This window comes from Schistocerca cancellata, chromosome 3 (genome assembly GCF_023864275.1).
Source record: "Schistocerca cancellata isolate TAMUIC-IGC-003103 chromosome 3, iqSchCanc2.1, whole genome shotgun sequence".
NCBI lineage: Eukaryota > Metazoa > Arthropoda > Insecta > Orthoptera > Acrididae > Schistocerca > Schistocerca cancellata.
Window position 1 is genome coordinate 715844410 of NC_064628.1, and position 14964 is coordinate 715859373.

Here is a 14964-nt window from a genome sequence, read left to right on the forward strand (position 1 = left end):
ATGCTGTGGTGTACGGGAAGGTGTTGTCGTTGAGTGACTGTAGGAGGATACAAGATGACTTGGACAGGATTTGTGATTGGTGTAAAGAATGGCAGCTAACTCTAAATATAGATAAATGTAAATTAATGCAGATGAATAGGAAAAAGAATCCCGTAACGTTTGAATACTCCATTAGTAGTGTAGCGTTTGACACAGTCATATTGTTGTTGTTGTCTTCAGTCCTGAGACTGGTTTGATGCAGCTCTCCATCATCTATCCAGTGCAAGCTTCTTCATCTCCCAGTACCTACTGCAACCTACATCCTTCTGAATCTGCTTAGTGTATTCATCTCTTGGTCTCTCTCGACGATTTTTACCCTCCACGCTGCCCTCCAATGCTAAATTTGTGATCCCTTGATGCCTCAGAACATGTCCTACCAACTGGTCCCTTCTTCTTGTCAAGTTGTGCCACAAACTCCTCTTCTCCCCAATTCTATTCAATACCTCCTCATTAGTTATGTGATCTACCCATCTAATCTTCAGCATTCTTCTTTAGCACCACATTTCGAAAGCTTCTATTCTCTTCTTGTCCAAACTAAACAGAAACGCTTTCCTTGCCATTGCCAGTCTACATTTTATATCCTCTCTACTTTGACCATCATCACTTATTTTGCTCCCCAAATAGCAAAACTCTTTTACTACTCTAAGTGTCTCATTTCCTAATCTAATTCTCTCAGCATCACCCGACTTAATTCGACTACATTCAATTATCCTCGTTTTGCTTTTGTTTATGTTCATCTTATATCCTCCTTTCAAGACAATGTCAATTCCGTTCAACTGCTCTTCCAAGTCCTTTGCCGTCTCTGACAGAATTACAATGTCATCGGCGAACCTCAAAGTTTTTATTTCTTCTCCATGGACTTTAATACCTTCTCCGAATTTTTCTTTAGTTTCGTTTACTGCTTGCTCAATATACAGATTGAATAACATCGGGGACAGGCTACAACCCTGTCTCACTCCCTTCCCAACCGCTGCTTCCCTTTCATGTCCCTTGACTCTTATAACTGCCATCTGGTTTCTGTACAAATTGAAAATAGCCTTTTGCTCCCTGTATTTTACCCCTGCCACCTTTAGAATTTGAAAGAGTATTCCAGTCAACATTGTCAAAAGCTTTCTCTAAGTCTACAAATGCTAGAAATGTAGGTTTGCCTTTCCTTAATCTATTTTCTAAGGTAAGTCGTAGAGTCAGTATGTTCCAACATTTCTGCGGAATCCAAACTGATCTTCGCCGAGGTCAGCTTCTGCCAGTTTTTCCATTCGTCTGTAAAGAATTTGCGTTAGTATTTTGCAGCTGTGACTTATTAAACTGATAGTTCGGTAATTTTCACATCTGTCAACACCTGCTTTCTTTGGGATTGGAATTATTATATTCTTCTTGAAGTCTGAGGGTATTTCGCCTGTTTCATACATCTTGCTCACCAGATGGTAGAGTTTTGTCAGGACTGGCTCTCCCAAGGCCATCAGTAGTTCCAATGGAATGTTGTCTACTCCGGGGGCCTTGTTTCGACTCAGGTCTTTCAGTGCTCTGTCAAACTCTTCACGCAGTATCGTATCTCCCATTACATCTTCATCTACATCCTCTTCCATTTCCATAATATTGTCCTCAAATACATCGCCCTTGTATAGACCCCCTATATACTCCTTCCACCTTTCTGCTTTCCCTTCTTTGTTTAGAACTGGGTTTCCATCTGAGCTCTTGATATTCATGCAAGTGGTTCTCTTTACTCCAAAGGTCTTTAATTTTCCTGTAGGCAGTATCTATCTTACCCCTAGTGAGATAAACCTCTAAATCCTTACATTTGTCCTCTAGCCATCCCTGCTTAGATATTTTGCACTTCCTGTCGATCTCATTTTTGAGACGTTTGTATTCCCTTTTGCCTGCTTCATTTACTGCGTTTTTACATTTTCTCCTTTCATCAATTAAATTCAATATTTCTTCTGTTACCCAAGGATTTCTACTAGCCCTCGTCTTTTTACCTATTTGATCCTCTGCTGCCTTCACTACTTCATCCCTCAAAGCTACCCATTCTTCTTCTACTGTATTTCTTTCCCCCATTCCTGTCAATTGTTCCCTTATGCTCTCCCTGAAACTCTGTACAACCTCTGGTTTAGTCAGTTTATCCAGGTCCCATCTCCTTAAATTGCCACCTTTTTGCAGTTTCTTCAGTTTTAATCTACAGGTCATAACCAACAGATTGTGGTCAGAGTCCACATCTGCCCCTGGAAATGTCTTACAATTTAAAACCTGGTTCCTCAATCTTTGTCTTACCATTATATAATCTATCTGATACCTTCTAGTACGTCCAGGATTCTTCCATGTATACAAACTTCTTTTATGATTCTTGATCCAAGTATTAGCTATGATTATGTTATGCTCTGTGCAAAATTCTACCAGGGGTTTAAAACACTAATATGACCTATTCTTGAGTACTGCTTGAGCGTTTGGGATCCCTATCAGGTCGGATTGAGGGAGGACATGGAATCAATTCAGAGGCGGACTGCTAGATTTGTTACTGGTGGGTTTGATCATCATGCGAGTGTTACAGGAATGCTTCAGGAACTCGGGTAGGAGTCTCTGGAGGAAAGGAGGCCTTCTTTTCTTGAATCGCTACTGAGGAAATTTAGAGGACCAGCATTTGAGGCTGACTGCAGTACAATTTTACTGCCGCCAACTTATATTTCGTGGAAAGACCATAAAGATAAGATAGATTAGGTCTCGTACAGAGGCATATAGGCAGTCATTTTTCCCTCGTTCTGCTTGGGAGTGGAACAGGGAGAGAAGATGCTAGTTGTGGTATGAGGTACCCTCCGCCACGCACCGTATGATGGACTGCGGAGTATTTATGTAGATATAGATGAAGATGAAAGAGGCTTGTCATATGACTTAACACAAGACAGAGGAAGCCTTTGGTATGTCTTATCAAAGATTGCAGTACATTTTATTTTATAAGAATGAACATTTAGCTGTGAAACCAATGTAAGTGGTTTGCTCACGTAGCCCTTCCAAGAAAATGATTGCCTCTTTCTTTGTTTACATTGCATGTATAGCAATTCTTGCTTTAGAGGCTCTAAGAACTGTTAATACTGAATTGTACACAACACTTTCTTTGTCACAAAGCCATCAAAGTCAGGAAAAGTAACTACATCATGATAGCACACAGCATGCCAAACAATTTATTATTTAATGAGTTTATAATAACGAGAGGCGAACTCCTCATTACTGGAAGAAGGTAGCTTTTAACATAATGTCAAGAATGGTGCTGAACTCTTACATATTATACAAAGAGCATAATAAAGGAAGGAAAGTTGTTTCCAGATATCTATATACTGTAATGATAATGGAAGCCTTGTCAGATGAATGGCTGCAAGAAAAAAATGCAATTGATGATCCTCTTGGTTCTCCGGGTTTGAGAAAACTTCCGGAGACGAAAGAGTCAAGATGCTGTGTGTATACTAGTGAAGGAAGGAAAAGAAGGTCAAGAACTGTTTGTAATAGATGTAATAAGGGTTGCGTGGTGAATGTTTTCCTAAACACAAATGCTAAGTCATACTGTAGACATGGAAATTCTGTAATGTTCTCTTCAAATAAATAATAATTATCTTTCTAAATAATAACACAAATTTCATATCCCTCATGTCATTTTACTCAGAAATGTGTGTAGATTCTATGGACTGTAGTTACCCTTCTTAAATTGAAGCAAAGTGTTGGATATATGGAATCAAAGTCAAATTTATAATATTAAAAAAAATTCTATTTGGACTGTCAGAATCAAATTAATTTGAAACATTATGATAATCTGTGTAAGCCATAATATTCTACATACTTTTATGGATAAGTGGTAATTATTTCATATTTTTAAAGTGAATACTGTGTGATATATGGCAATTTAAATAGAATGTAGCATAACGGCATAAATACACATGACATTTTTAGCACACACCACTCCAAATCAGCTGACTGCAAAAGGGATAGGAAATAATAAAATGATTTGTACCAAAGGAATGTTTTTCTCTCATGACTTTTGTAAAAACTTAAAAGGTGACCCTCTTAGTATCCATTACATAGTGAAGATCTTTATGGGATGTCTGGCTCTTTGAAACTGAATAATAAAATGATTCTGGAACCATTAGGTTATTATCTACTATTCATCAGAAGGAATGTTACAATTCATAGTGAAGTATGCACACTTCTGTTTTCAGAGATACTTTGTACAAATCAAAGCATCAAGCACATGTGCAGCAAGAAGCTGCTTGTTGTTCCGCACTACTACTCACACAGGGACAATCTGTGTACTGGGTGCGGCTTGTGTCCTCTCCTACTCATATACCCCTCCTGCTAGTAATCAATACATATAATAAAAATAAGTGTGATGTGTGTGAGTGTGCTGCCAAAATTTCAGAAAGTAACTTCGCAGCCTCATTTAAGTTATATGGTGTGGTAACCCTTCATTCCCCATCCATGAAGGAGGTTTCATTTTGGAACTACAGGCGCTATTAGACACCTGTCTAAAGATGGCATTTGTTCATAAGAATATTAGTTTACAGAGACATCTATAAATTCATCAGAAAACTGTTGGCACTCTTTATGTAATACAAATATCACTACTTGATAATAGATATCACCAGAGTTCAGAAGAAAGATGTCACTTGTATATTAAGACAAGAAAAATCGCAAAAATTCCAGATCTGATCCGTACAGTGCCAATTTCTAGAATTTTCAAAGTAAGTACTAGAATTTTTGGATTATTCTTAGACTGAAGTATTGATGTTAGGCCCCGGGTGCCACGCGAATCGCTTCCAATTTTGGTGATAGTTAAAAGTGCTCTAGTAAATAATTACAGTGGAGAGTAGTGATAGTTATATTTAACACGATGCCAAAACGTAGAAGAGAAGGTGAGCTAGCCTGTGGCGAGTCCAACAGAAGGAAACAGAAAGAAGAGTGCAGAAATGAAACACATGAGGAGTGAGGAATATGTTTTAGCTTCACAACGAAAGAGAATTATGAGACTGACAGACAGCTTAACAGATGAACATCTGACATCCATGACACATACATGAGTACAACACAAGATGCTATGATCAATGTACGAAAATATGGTCACCTCGATTTGCTCATAACATTCACTTGCAATTCACCATGGCCGGAGATCAAAGAAAATATGTACAAATTCCCATGGACCATCATGGCATAATACCTGGAGTTTTTCTAACAGCAACAACTAAAATTCTTGGATGTGATTAAAAAGTATCATATTTTTGGAACCGACAGGTGTTGGATGTACACAAGCGAATGGAAAAAAGATGAGAATTGCCTCATTCACACAATTTGATTTTGTTACATGAAAAATTTTGTTCAAATCAAATTGATGAAGTAATTCAAGCTGAATTTCCAAATCCAGAAGAGGATCCAGATTTATACAACATAATAGTGGGAAACATGATTCATGGTCCGTGTGAACAGTTAAATATGAATTCACCATGTATGAAAGGAGCCAAGAGCACAAAGAAATACTCAAGGCCATATTTATACGAGACACAAACAGGAGAAGTTAACCAGAATGAAACAATCCCTGCGTCTCCACAACATTCTTTCTTCTAGGAGTGCTAGTCCCAGATGGTATACAGGAGAATTCCTGTGAAGTATGGAAGGTAAGAGATAAGGTAGTGGCAGAAACAAATCTGTCAGGTTGGGTTGTGTGTTGTGCTCAGATAGCACAGTCAGTACAGCATTTACGAACAATTGCAAAGATCCCAGGTCTGAGTCCCAATCTGGCACAGTTTTAATCTGTCAGGGAGTTTCATTTGGATTACTTCACACAGTACTCCAGTTTTTTTATTTACAACTCCCCTCCCTCACCCATTTCCTTTTCTGTATTTAACTGCACTGCTCATTTCACTTCTAATTTCTCTTCCTCTATATATCTTAGTTTCTCAATATATCTTATATCATCTCTGGACAAACTGGTACAGTGCTTGCCCAATACATAATCTTCAACCTCTTACTCAATCTGATGCCTTCCTCTTTAAAACAAGTGGGCCCCTTTTAACCTGTGGTCCGAGTGACTTGTTCCTCCTTTTCTAACCTTCTTAACCCTATCCCTCTTTCATCCCTAAAAAAGGGGCCAAGAGTAATAAACGCTTGATAGTGAAGAGCTCTCGAACTTCCAGCCAGGTGGCGGTGTCTTCAAACTGCAACGTTTCGACTAGTGACATGCTCATCATCTTCTGGCGACTTTGCAGATGCCAGTCCCTTTATACCTGCGGTGTGCCCCCCACCACCTGGCTGTGGGAGGCTGGATCCAGGAAAGCCGATGGGCGGGGTGGAGGGGGAAGCGGGAGTGCCAGAAGATGACGAGTAAGTCACTCATCAAAACGTCGCAGTTTGAAGACACCGCCACACAGCTGGAAGCCCAAGAACTCTTCACCAGCTGTACACACCGGGAAAGCATACATTCACAGATGCTTCATAGTTTTTGTTTTCTACTTATATGTTGGTATAATGGCAGCACTGGTTAATGATTCTGTCTCCTTGTAATGTTGTAGCTTCATCGCATGAATTTTTGTTTTAAGACAAACATACCTGATACTTTGATAAGATGTCTGATTCATATATGAATTTATATGGGTTGCTGCCTTCACGAGTTATAACAACCAGCCCATGTTGTCCAAGAATGGTTTCAATCTGTAACAAATGCCAGTTAAAAAATCTAAACCAAATGAAATTTATAAAATAGTTTGAATAATGTACACCAAGGAACTTTTGAGTATGGTCACATAGGTCTAGGAAAACAGAAAGCAGACTCACATCTTCATCTGCCCAAAGTCCAGGTACTCCAAATGATTCCAGAAAATCTGCACCACATAAGAGTTTAACCTGAACTGGTTTTTCACAACCAAGTTTTAAATCATCAGGTATCCACTGTAGGTCATCTCTTCGCTGACGTTTATTAGGAGAATCATTACAATCGTTTAAAACTGAATTTAATTGATTCTGGAAAAGAATAAAGTTACCTGAAGAAGCAGAAACATGTGAGAGAATAAAATAATTCTCAAACATATACGCTGTTAATAAAAATACATATATTTTAGGGTGTAATCTCCAGGGAGAAAAATAGTTCAGTGCTAAACAGCAAATGCATACAACACAGACACAATCTCTGGATGCTAATCACCAGTTTAACTGTGTTTCAGGGACAATAATAGGATATGACTGTATAAAACAAATTCGTCTCCATTTATAACTGGATCATTCCTCTGGCTTCAGACACATGGATGGATGCCTATTTATTTACATCTTGTTGTTGCCCACTTACCAGCCTCTAGTATCTTGTCCACATATTAAGAATTAGCAGTCTTAAGATTATGGCCATTCCTCTATTAAGAGGACTAACAAAACTTAAGTCATGGAGTGAGCAGGTGTAAATAATTAGTCGAATCTGTAGGCAGACAATGGTGAAAATTGTTGATTTACAACAGGAATTGGGAATAAGTAACATATCTTACTGAGGCAAGAACAATGTTAACTATAATTGCAGTAAGCATGAGAAATCTCAATTAGACCAGGTGGCAAGTTAAATCAATGCCAATCTCAGAATAAATCACATTTCATGTGAAAGTTTATTTTGAGCTGGCACACACAGGATAAAACTGGAAGTGTTCTTTTTTACATTATATTCCACCTCCTCCCCTCTATGAATGATATAAAGAAGATATAATGAATGTCAATTTCGGGAGAACATTACGCACTAACACCTCTTTATTTCATGAATTCAATGGAGCATTTTGACAGCAGTGTTTACTATTTACAGCTGTTCATGTCTTGTATTAGCTGTTTAATACTAAATCGTCAGCAGAATGACTGACTGCTTCATAGTGTCAGAATCATGCTACAATGGTTTAATAACCCTGCTTATGTATTAAAGCTGATGTTTTGATGTGCATGAACATGTGATCATACACTGCTGACCAGACTTCCCAAATATGGGGTCACAATGAATTTGAAGTTCTTTTGTTTGCCAGAAGAATCTATTATCTGCAGTGTAAAATTTTAAATTGTGAGAATACAATATGAACATGGTGTATGTATAAACTGTCATAAGAATCTCTCACTTTGTATATGGCAAAAGTTTACAAAGGGCTGCCTACAGTCTGTGCACTTAGATCAAGTTGTATCATAATGTGCAGCCAATGGGAGGATGGAATGGTGTTAGTAGCGATGTGCTTTTAACCAGATCAACCAGATGGCGTTCATATGCCATAAAATGTGAACTGCTGGCATTATATTGTTGGCCCTTGGTACGGTTCTATATCTGCCCAGTAATGAAACGTTTACTATCAGTTGTTCATGTGCAGTACTTTTGAATTTATTTTTTTATTTTGAAACATTTATGAAAGATTTTGTCTTTAAGAAATTCTGATTGGGATGACAGACTCAGCCTCAGTGTAGCTTGTGGCCTACATTAGGTTAGAAGGCAACAGCTTTATTTGCCACAAGTGAAGCAAACCCGATGAAAATATGTACTGAAAGAAATGTGCTAACTAACGATTCCAATGTGCTACCCAAATGTTACATTTACTAATTTCCTATGAGTGTATGTCTATTTGTCCCAGCAAACTACTAATTTTTCCCTAACAACATAAATTGCTTACACTCTGGTCACTAGGAATTAAAGACTGTTGTCACGTTATGAATGAATATTTATTTTTGTGATTAATGGAATACTATTCATTAATATGTTGATGGCAGGTTACAATCAGCTGCCAATACATCATAACAACTCCTACTATTGCTCATTCACAACAGAAGTTACAGACATATGCTTCAAGGTAAATGTGCAGGCAGCTTGCTGGGTTTATTGCAGAAATGGAATTTAAAGGGCCATGGTATCCATGCTGCATCAATATCTTTAAATGTACAAAAGGCGTAATTCATGAAATTTGTTTCAAATTCACTATTTTTGGAAACAGAATACAAAGAAAAAATTCTTTTGCCAGAGCAGTAACACTACAGTTGGAGTGTAAATGATAACCAAACGTATTGAGTGAAGTGTGTGTACATTTCATCTTATGGACTGACAAATCTGACAAAAGTAAACAAAATGTCGGTGGCTGTACATTTCTCAGTAACATTCATATAAAATACATTATAATCTAATAAACATGCAAATGTCAGATTGAGGTACATTTTTTCTGGTGAAACCTTGCTAATGCCATACCAAAATGAGAGCACTAAACTGGCAAGAGGTTTTGAAGCAATGGTGCTGTTTTCTCATTTGATACAATGAGATAATGATGAGCTTTTTTATTTGTTTCAATCAGTTAACATGGAGAAAATGTTAGTCATACACCAGCAGCAAATTACTACATTTAAATTAACTACATGTATGAGGTCTGTTCAAAAAATTCCGGAACATTCGTAATTTCATGCCAATGGTATGTTGCAGCTAAATACGGATGGCATCCATGCACATACCTGTGTTTATTGTGTAACTGCTGAATGTTTCAGTGTTGTATGTCTGTTAGTTATTGATCGGTGCTGTATTGAGTAGAACATTGTGTCACACAGTTTGTGAATTTCGAGATGGCACAATTAAGAGGAGCAATGTGTCTGCATTAAATTTAAGAAAACCCTCATGGAAACACACCAAATGATGCAGGAAGCCTATGGTGAAGAGTGCTTAAGACATAATCGGTGTTACGAAAGGTTCACATGGTTTAAAAATTGCTGCATGGAAGTTAAAGATGACCCTCACTGAGGATGCCCTTCAATGTCTACTAACAATGATCGTGTCAGGAATGTCAATGAAATTCTGCATGCCAATTAAAGACAGACTGCCCGTGAGATTGCAGAAGACTGTAACATTTCACTTACATCATGTCATAAAATCCTGACACTGCATAGTGGAATGCGTTGTTATTGCCACCAAGTGCTTTTACAGCTCATGAATCAAGAAGAGTAAGACCTTCACCTCACAATTTGTGAAGAGTTTTTGGATCGCACAAATGGGAATGCTTGTCAGGTCAGATCAAATGTCAAAGCCATGCTGATAGATTTCTTTGGCTTAGAAGAATTAGTTCATGAATTCATGCCACAGGGACCTACTGTTAATGGTACTATCGAGATGTTTTGCAACGCATGTGAGAAGGAAATGGCCTGAAATGTGGCAAGACAATTCATGGCTCTTGCATCATGATAACACACCCACCATTTATCCCTATTAGTGCGTGACTATTGCACAAAAAACAAAATCACTGTGCTCCCTCATCCTCCATACTCTCCAGATCTGGTCCCCGCGGACTTCTTGAAGTTGAAAACCCTGTTAAAAGAAAAAGATTTGAAACAATACACAAGGTAAAAGAAAATTGGCAGATGGTGCTTTGCGTGATCCAGCAAGAGGCATATAAAGACTGCTTCTAGAAGTGGAAACAATGTTGGGAGCGTGTATCAACTGTGAAGGAGAGTATTTCAAAGGAGACCATGCACAATAAGCAAAAGGTAAATGTAGAAAAATTTTATGGACAAATTTCCAGAATTTTTTGAACAGATCACATATTATGAGTGTAAAAACAAGCCATTGGTGTAATATTCTACTATATTTATTATTTTATAAACTGGTTTTTGGCTGTTATGCAATCATCAGGTCCAAAGCTAGATACATGTACCTGATGATGGCGCGGCAGCTGAAAAATGGTTCGTAAAACAATTAATATTGTAGAATACTAGACCAGTGTTGTGTGTTTTTCATTCATAATTTACAAAATATTCCAGCAAGAACTAACAGAACAGCCAATTAATGGAACTACATACAGGGCTATTACAAATGATTGAAGCGATTTCATAAATTCGCTGTAGCTCCATTCATTGACATATGGTCACGACACACTACAGATACGTAGAAAAACTCAAAGTTTTGTTCGGCTGAAGCCGCACTTCAGGTTTCTGCCGCCAGAGCGCTCGAGAGCGCAGTGAGACAAAATGGCGAAAGGAGCCGAGAAAGCGTATGTCGTGCTTGAAATGCACTCACATCAGTCAGTCATAACAGTGCAACGACACTTCAGGACGAAGTTCAACAAAGATCCACCAACTGCTAACTCCATTCGGTGATTGTATGCGCAGTTTAAAGCTTCTGGATGCCTCTGTAAGGGGAAATCAACGGGTCGGCCTGCAGTGAGCAAAGAAACGGTTGAACACGTGTATCTGGACTTGCTGGAAAATTGGCTCATGCCACAACTGGAGTCCGACAGCGCCGACTTCATCTTTCAACAGGATGGTGCTCCACCACACTTCCATCATGATGTTCGGCATTTCTTAAACAGGAGATTGGAAAACCGATGGATCGGTCGTGGTGGAGATCATGATCAGCAATTCATGTCATGGCCTCCACGCTCTCCTGACTTAACCCCATGCGATTTCTTTCTGTGGGGTTATGTGAAAGATTCAGTGTTTAAATCTCCTCTACCAAGAAACGTGCCAGAACTGCGAGCTCGCATCAACGATGCTTTCAAACTCATTGATGGGGACATGCTGCGCCGAGTGTGGGAGGAACTTTATTATCGGCTTGATGTCTGTCGAATCACTAAAGGGGCACATATCGAACATTTGTGAATGCCTAAAAAAACTGAGTTTTTGTATGTGTGTGCAAAGCAATGTGAAAATATCTCAAATAATAAAGTTATTGTAGAGCTGTGAAATCGCTTCAATCATTTGTAATAACCCTGTATAGCACGAAGCTTTACTTTTTTTCTGCTTTTACAAGTGTTTTCAGCAGTACTTGGAATTTTGCCTCCTAATGCAAGTACTACCCGCCATTTTGATTCCTTGTAATTTTTTTAGTTCCTCAAGCGAATTTTTTGTTAACTGTTTGCCAAATACAAACAATGAAAATAAAAGCTCAAAATAATAACGTCTGTGAACAACCTACTTTCTTCATACAACATGTATTATGCAACAAAATGTGCAAAACAAAAACAGATTTTCAGAAACCTATTTTTGCTCTCTTGCTTACACATTAGGTTTGCATTGATTTTGCTCAACTGATATAATAGCTGTTTTATGAGAGGCAGTTATTTTACAGGAATGGTCTCCGTAAATTAGTTGTTCTGATTTGGTTAGTATAATGAAGTGAAATTATTAGTGCCTTTGTAACACTGAAAGTTGGGACAATACGAGTTCCTTGTGGATATCACTGAGCTCTGGAAAGTCATTGTATCACAACATTTTGTAGACTTGGAATGGATGGGAAACTTTCTTATGGCAGTGTATATTCCGTGAATATTTTGTCATCAGCCGCTGGCTGTGTACGAGAGCCTTTGCACAAAAAATGAGATTGAGTATAGAAATTTACAAGTCAGTCAGCTATGCAAAATGTAGGCTTGGTGCTAAGCAGTTCAAGTTTGGTAATTCAGTAAATGCAGCAATGTTTATGTAGCCTCTTTCTGTCTATCTAGTAAATATACACTCCTGGAAATGGAAAAAAGAACACATTGACACCGGTGTGTCAGACCCACCATACTTGCTCCGGACACTGCGAGAGGGCTGTACAAGCAATGATCACACGCACGGCACAGCGGACACACCAGGAACCGCGGTGTTGGCCGTCGAATGGCGCTAGCTGCGCAGCATTTGTGCACCGCCGCCGTCAGTGTCAGCCAGTTTGCCGTGGCATACGGAGCTCCATCGCAGTCTTTAACACTGGTAGCATGCCGCGACAGCGTGGACGTGAACCGTATGTGCAGTTGACGGACTTTGAGCGAGGGCGTATAGTGGGCATGCGGGAGGCCGGGTGGACGTACCGCCGAATTGCTCAACACGTGGGGCGTGAGGTCTCCACAGTACATCGATGTTGTTGCCAGTGGTCGGCGGAAGGTGCACGTGCCCGTCGACCTGGGACCGGACCGTAGCGACGCACGGATGCACGCCAAGACCGTAGGATCCTACGCAGTGCCGTAGGGGACCGCACCGCCACTTCCCAGCAAATTAGGGACACTGTTGTTCCTGGGGTATCGGCGAGGACCATTCGCAACCGTCTCCATGAAGCTGGGCTACGGTCCCACACACCGTTAGGCCGTCTTCCGCTCACGCCCCAACATCGTGCAGCCCGCCTCCAGTGGTGTCGTGACAGGCGTGAATGGAGGGACGAATGGAGACGTGTCGTCTTCAGCGATGAGATTCGCTTCTGCCTTGGTGCCAATGATGGTCGTATGCGTGTTTGGCGCCGTGCAGGTGAGTGCCACAATAAGGACTGCATACGACTGAGGCACACAGGGCCAACACCCGGCATCATGGTGTGGGGAGCGATCTCCTACACTGGCCGTACACCACTGGTGATCGTCGAGGGGACACTGAATAGTGCACGGTACATCCAAACCGTCATCGAACCCATCGTTCTACCATTCCTAGACCGGCAAGGGAACTTGCTGTTCCAACAGGACAATGCACGTCCGCATGTATCCTGTGCCACCCAACGTGCTCTAGAACGTGTAAGTCAACTACCCTGGCCAGCAAGATCTCCGGATCTGTCCCCCATTGAGCATGTTTGGGACTGGATGAAGCGTCGTCTCACGCGGTCTGCACGTCCAGCACGAACGCTGGTCCAACTGAGGCGCCAGGTGGAAATGGCATGGCAAGCCATTCCACAGGACTACATCCAGCATCTCTACGATCGTCTCCATGGGAGAATAGCAGCCTGCATTGCTGCGAAAGGTGGATATAGACTGTACTAGTGCCGACATTGTGCATGCTCTGTTGCCTGTGTCTATGTGCCTGTGGTTCTGTCAGTGTGATCATGTGATGTATCTGACCCCAGGAATGTGTCAATAAAGTTTCCCCTTCCTGGGACAATGAATTCACGGTGTTCTTATTTCAATTTCCAGGAGTGTATTATGTAATTCACACCACTTAAATAAAGGATACAAATAACTTCTATTTCCTTCACTCCACACAAGGTAACTTTGTCCACATCAACTAACATTTTAATGAGCAAGTAGCATAATGATTACCAATCTTGATTCAAATGCACAGCATATTTATATGAATCAAAGACTGATTACAGATGCTGAAATCTGACAGCAAGAAATGTATTTCTACAATCAATACTTTTTACTGCTGATGAGACCAATCATAAGTAGAATTAGGAAATCCTTTTATGAAAAATCAGGTTTGCCTGGTCTGAATGGTGGCCTGTGGTTTGTGATCCACTTGTACTGCAACTTCTGCTTGAAAAAATGAATACTACGATTTATTGCTCCAGTGCTTCAAGCACCCAATAGTGTTGATCTTGACCCATACTAATCTTTGCGCGCTGCGATGTTTGATGAGCAAAGGTACACATGGGGGGGCAGTGGCTTCTTTGCCCGTGAGGAGGATATTTTGGATGGTATGTCTATTCACCAGTTTCCGGCATTGTATTAATGACAGGTTTACTGTAATTTAGCTGGGTAGCTACTTTTACAACCCCTGTCATTGAAATAGTTTCTATCATAGCATTGGCAATTTTCCCCAAGTATTGGTAGTCATGGTACTCCTTTGGCACAGGGACACAAAAGGTCCAGTGCTAGCACAGCCCCTGAAGTGCAGCAACACCGGGAACCCACGACCTGTCTGTGATCAAATATATCGATAACAAGTGACTTTCCCAGCCTGTGCTCCACTGGCATGACAACAATCAGTGAAAGGTGCCTATATTCCAGTCATAAGACACCACACTATTCCATTCACAGCAGTGTCAGGAGCTTTCCTTGCAATATTTCTACATAAGCGAGACATGTGCTTGATTTACTTTTCAAATATGTTGTCCAAATGTTTATGTGGAAATATGCAGACAAGTGTTCAAAACCAGTATCCATCTATATACAACTTCATAATAATCTTTGCACATCATAAGAAGAAAACTCTTCTAACATCTCAGTAAGCCAGCAGATGCTAAAT

General features: G+C 40.0%; 1 protein-coding gene across 3 annotated transcripts in view; it reads right to left on the reverse strand.

Annotated features, from left to right (window-relative positions):
• LOC126175722 (nicotinamide/nicotinic acid mononucleotide adenylyltransferase 1) overlaps positions 1–14964 on the reverse strand; it is a 126988-nt gene that overhangs the window by 78378 nt on the left and 33646 nt on the right. For all 3 annotated transcript variants that reach the window (XM_049922654.1, XM_049922656.1, XM_049922655.1), the window contains exons 3-4: positions 6844–7029; positions 6619–6720 (exon numbers count right to left, since the gene is read on the reverse strand). In XM_049922654.1, the coding sequence (XP_049778611.1) occupies positions 6619–6720; positions 6844–7029 (288 nt within the window). The remainder of the gene's footprint in view (positions 1–6618; positions 6721–6843; positions 7030–14964) is intronic.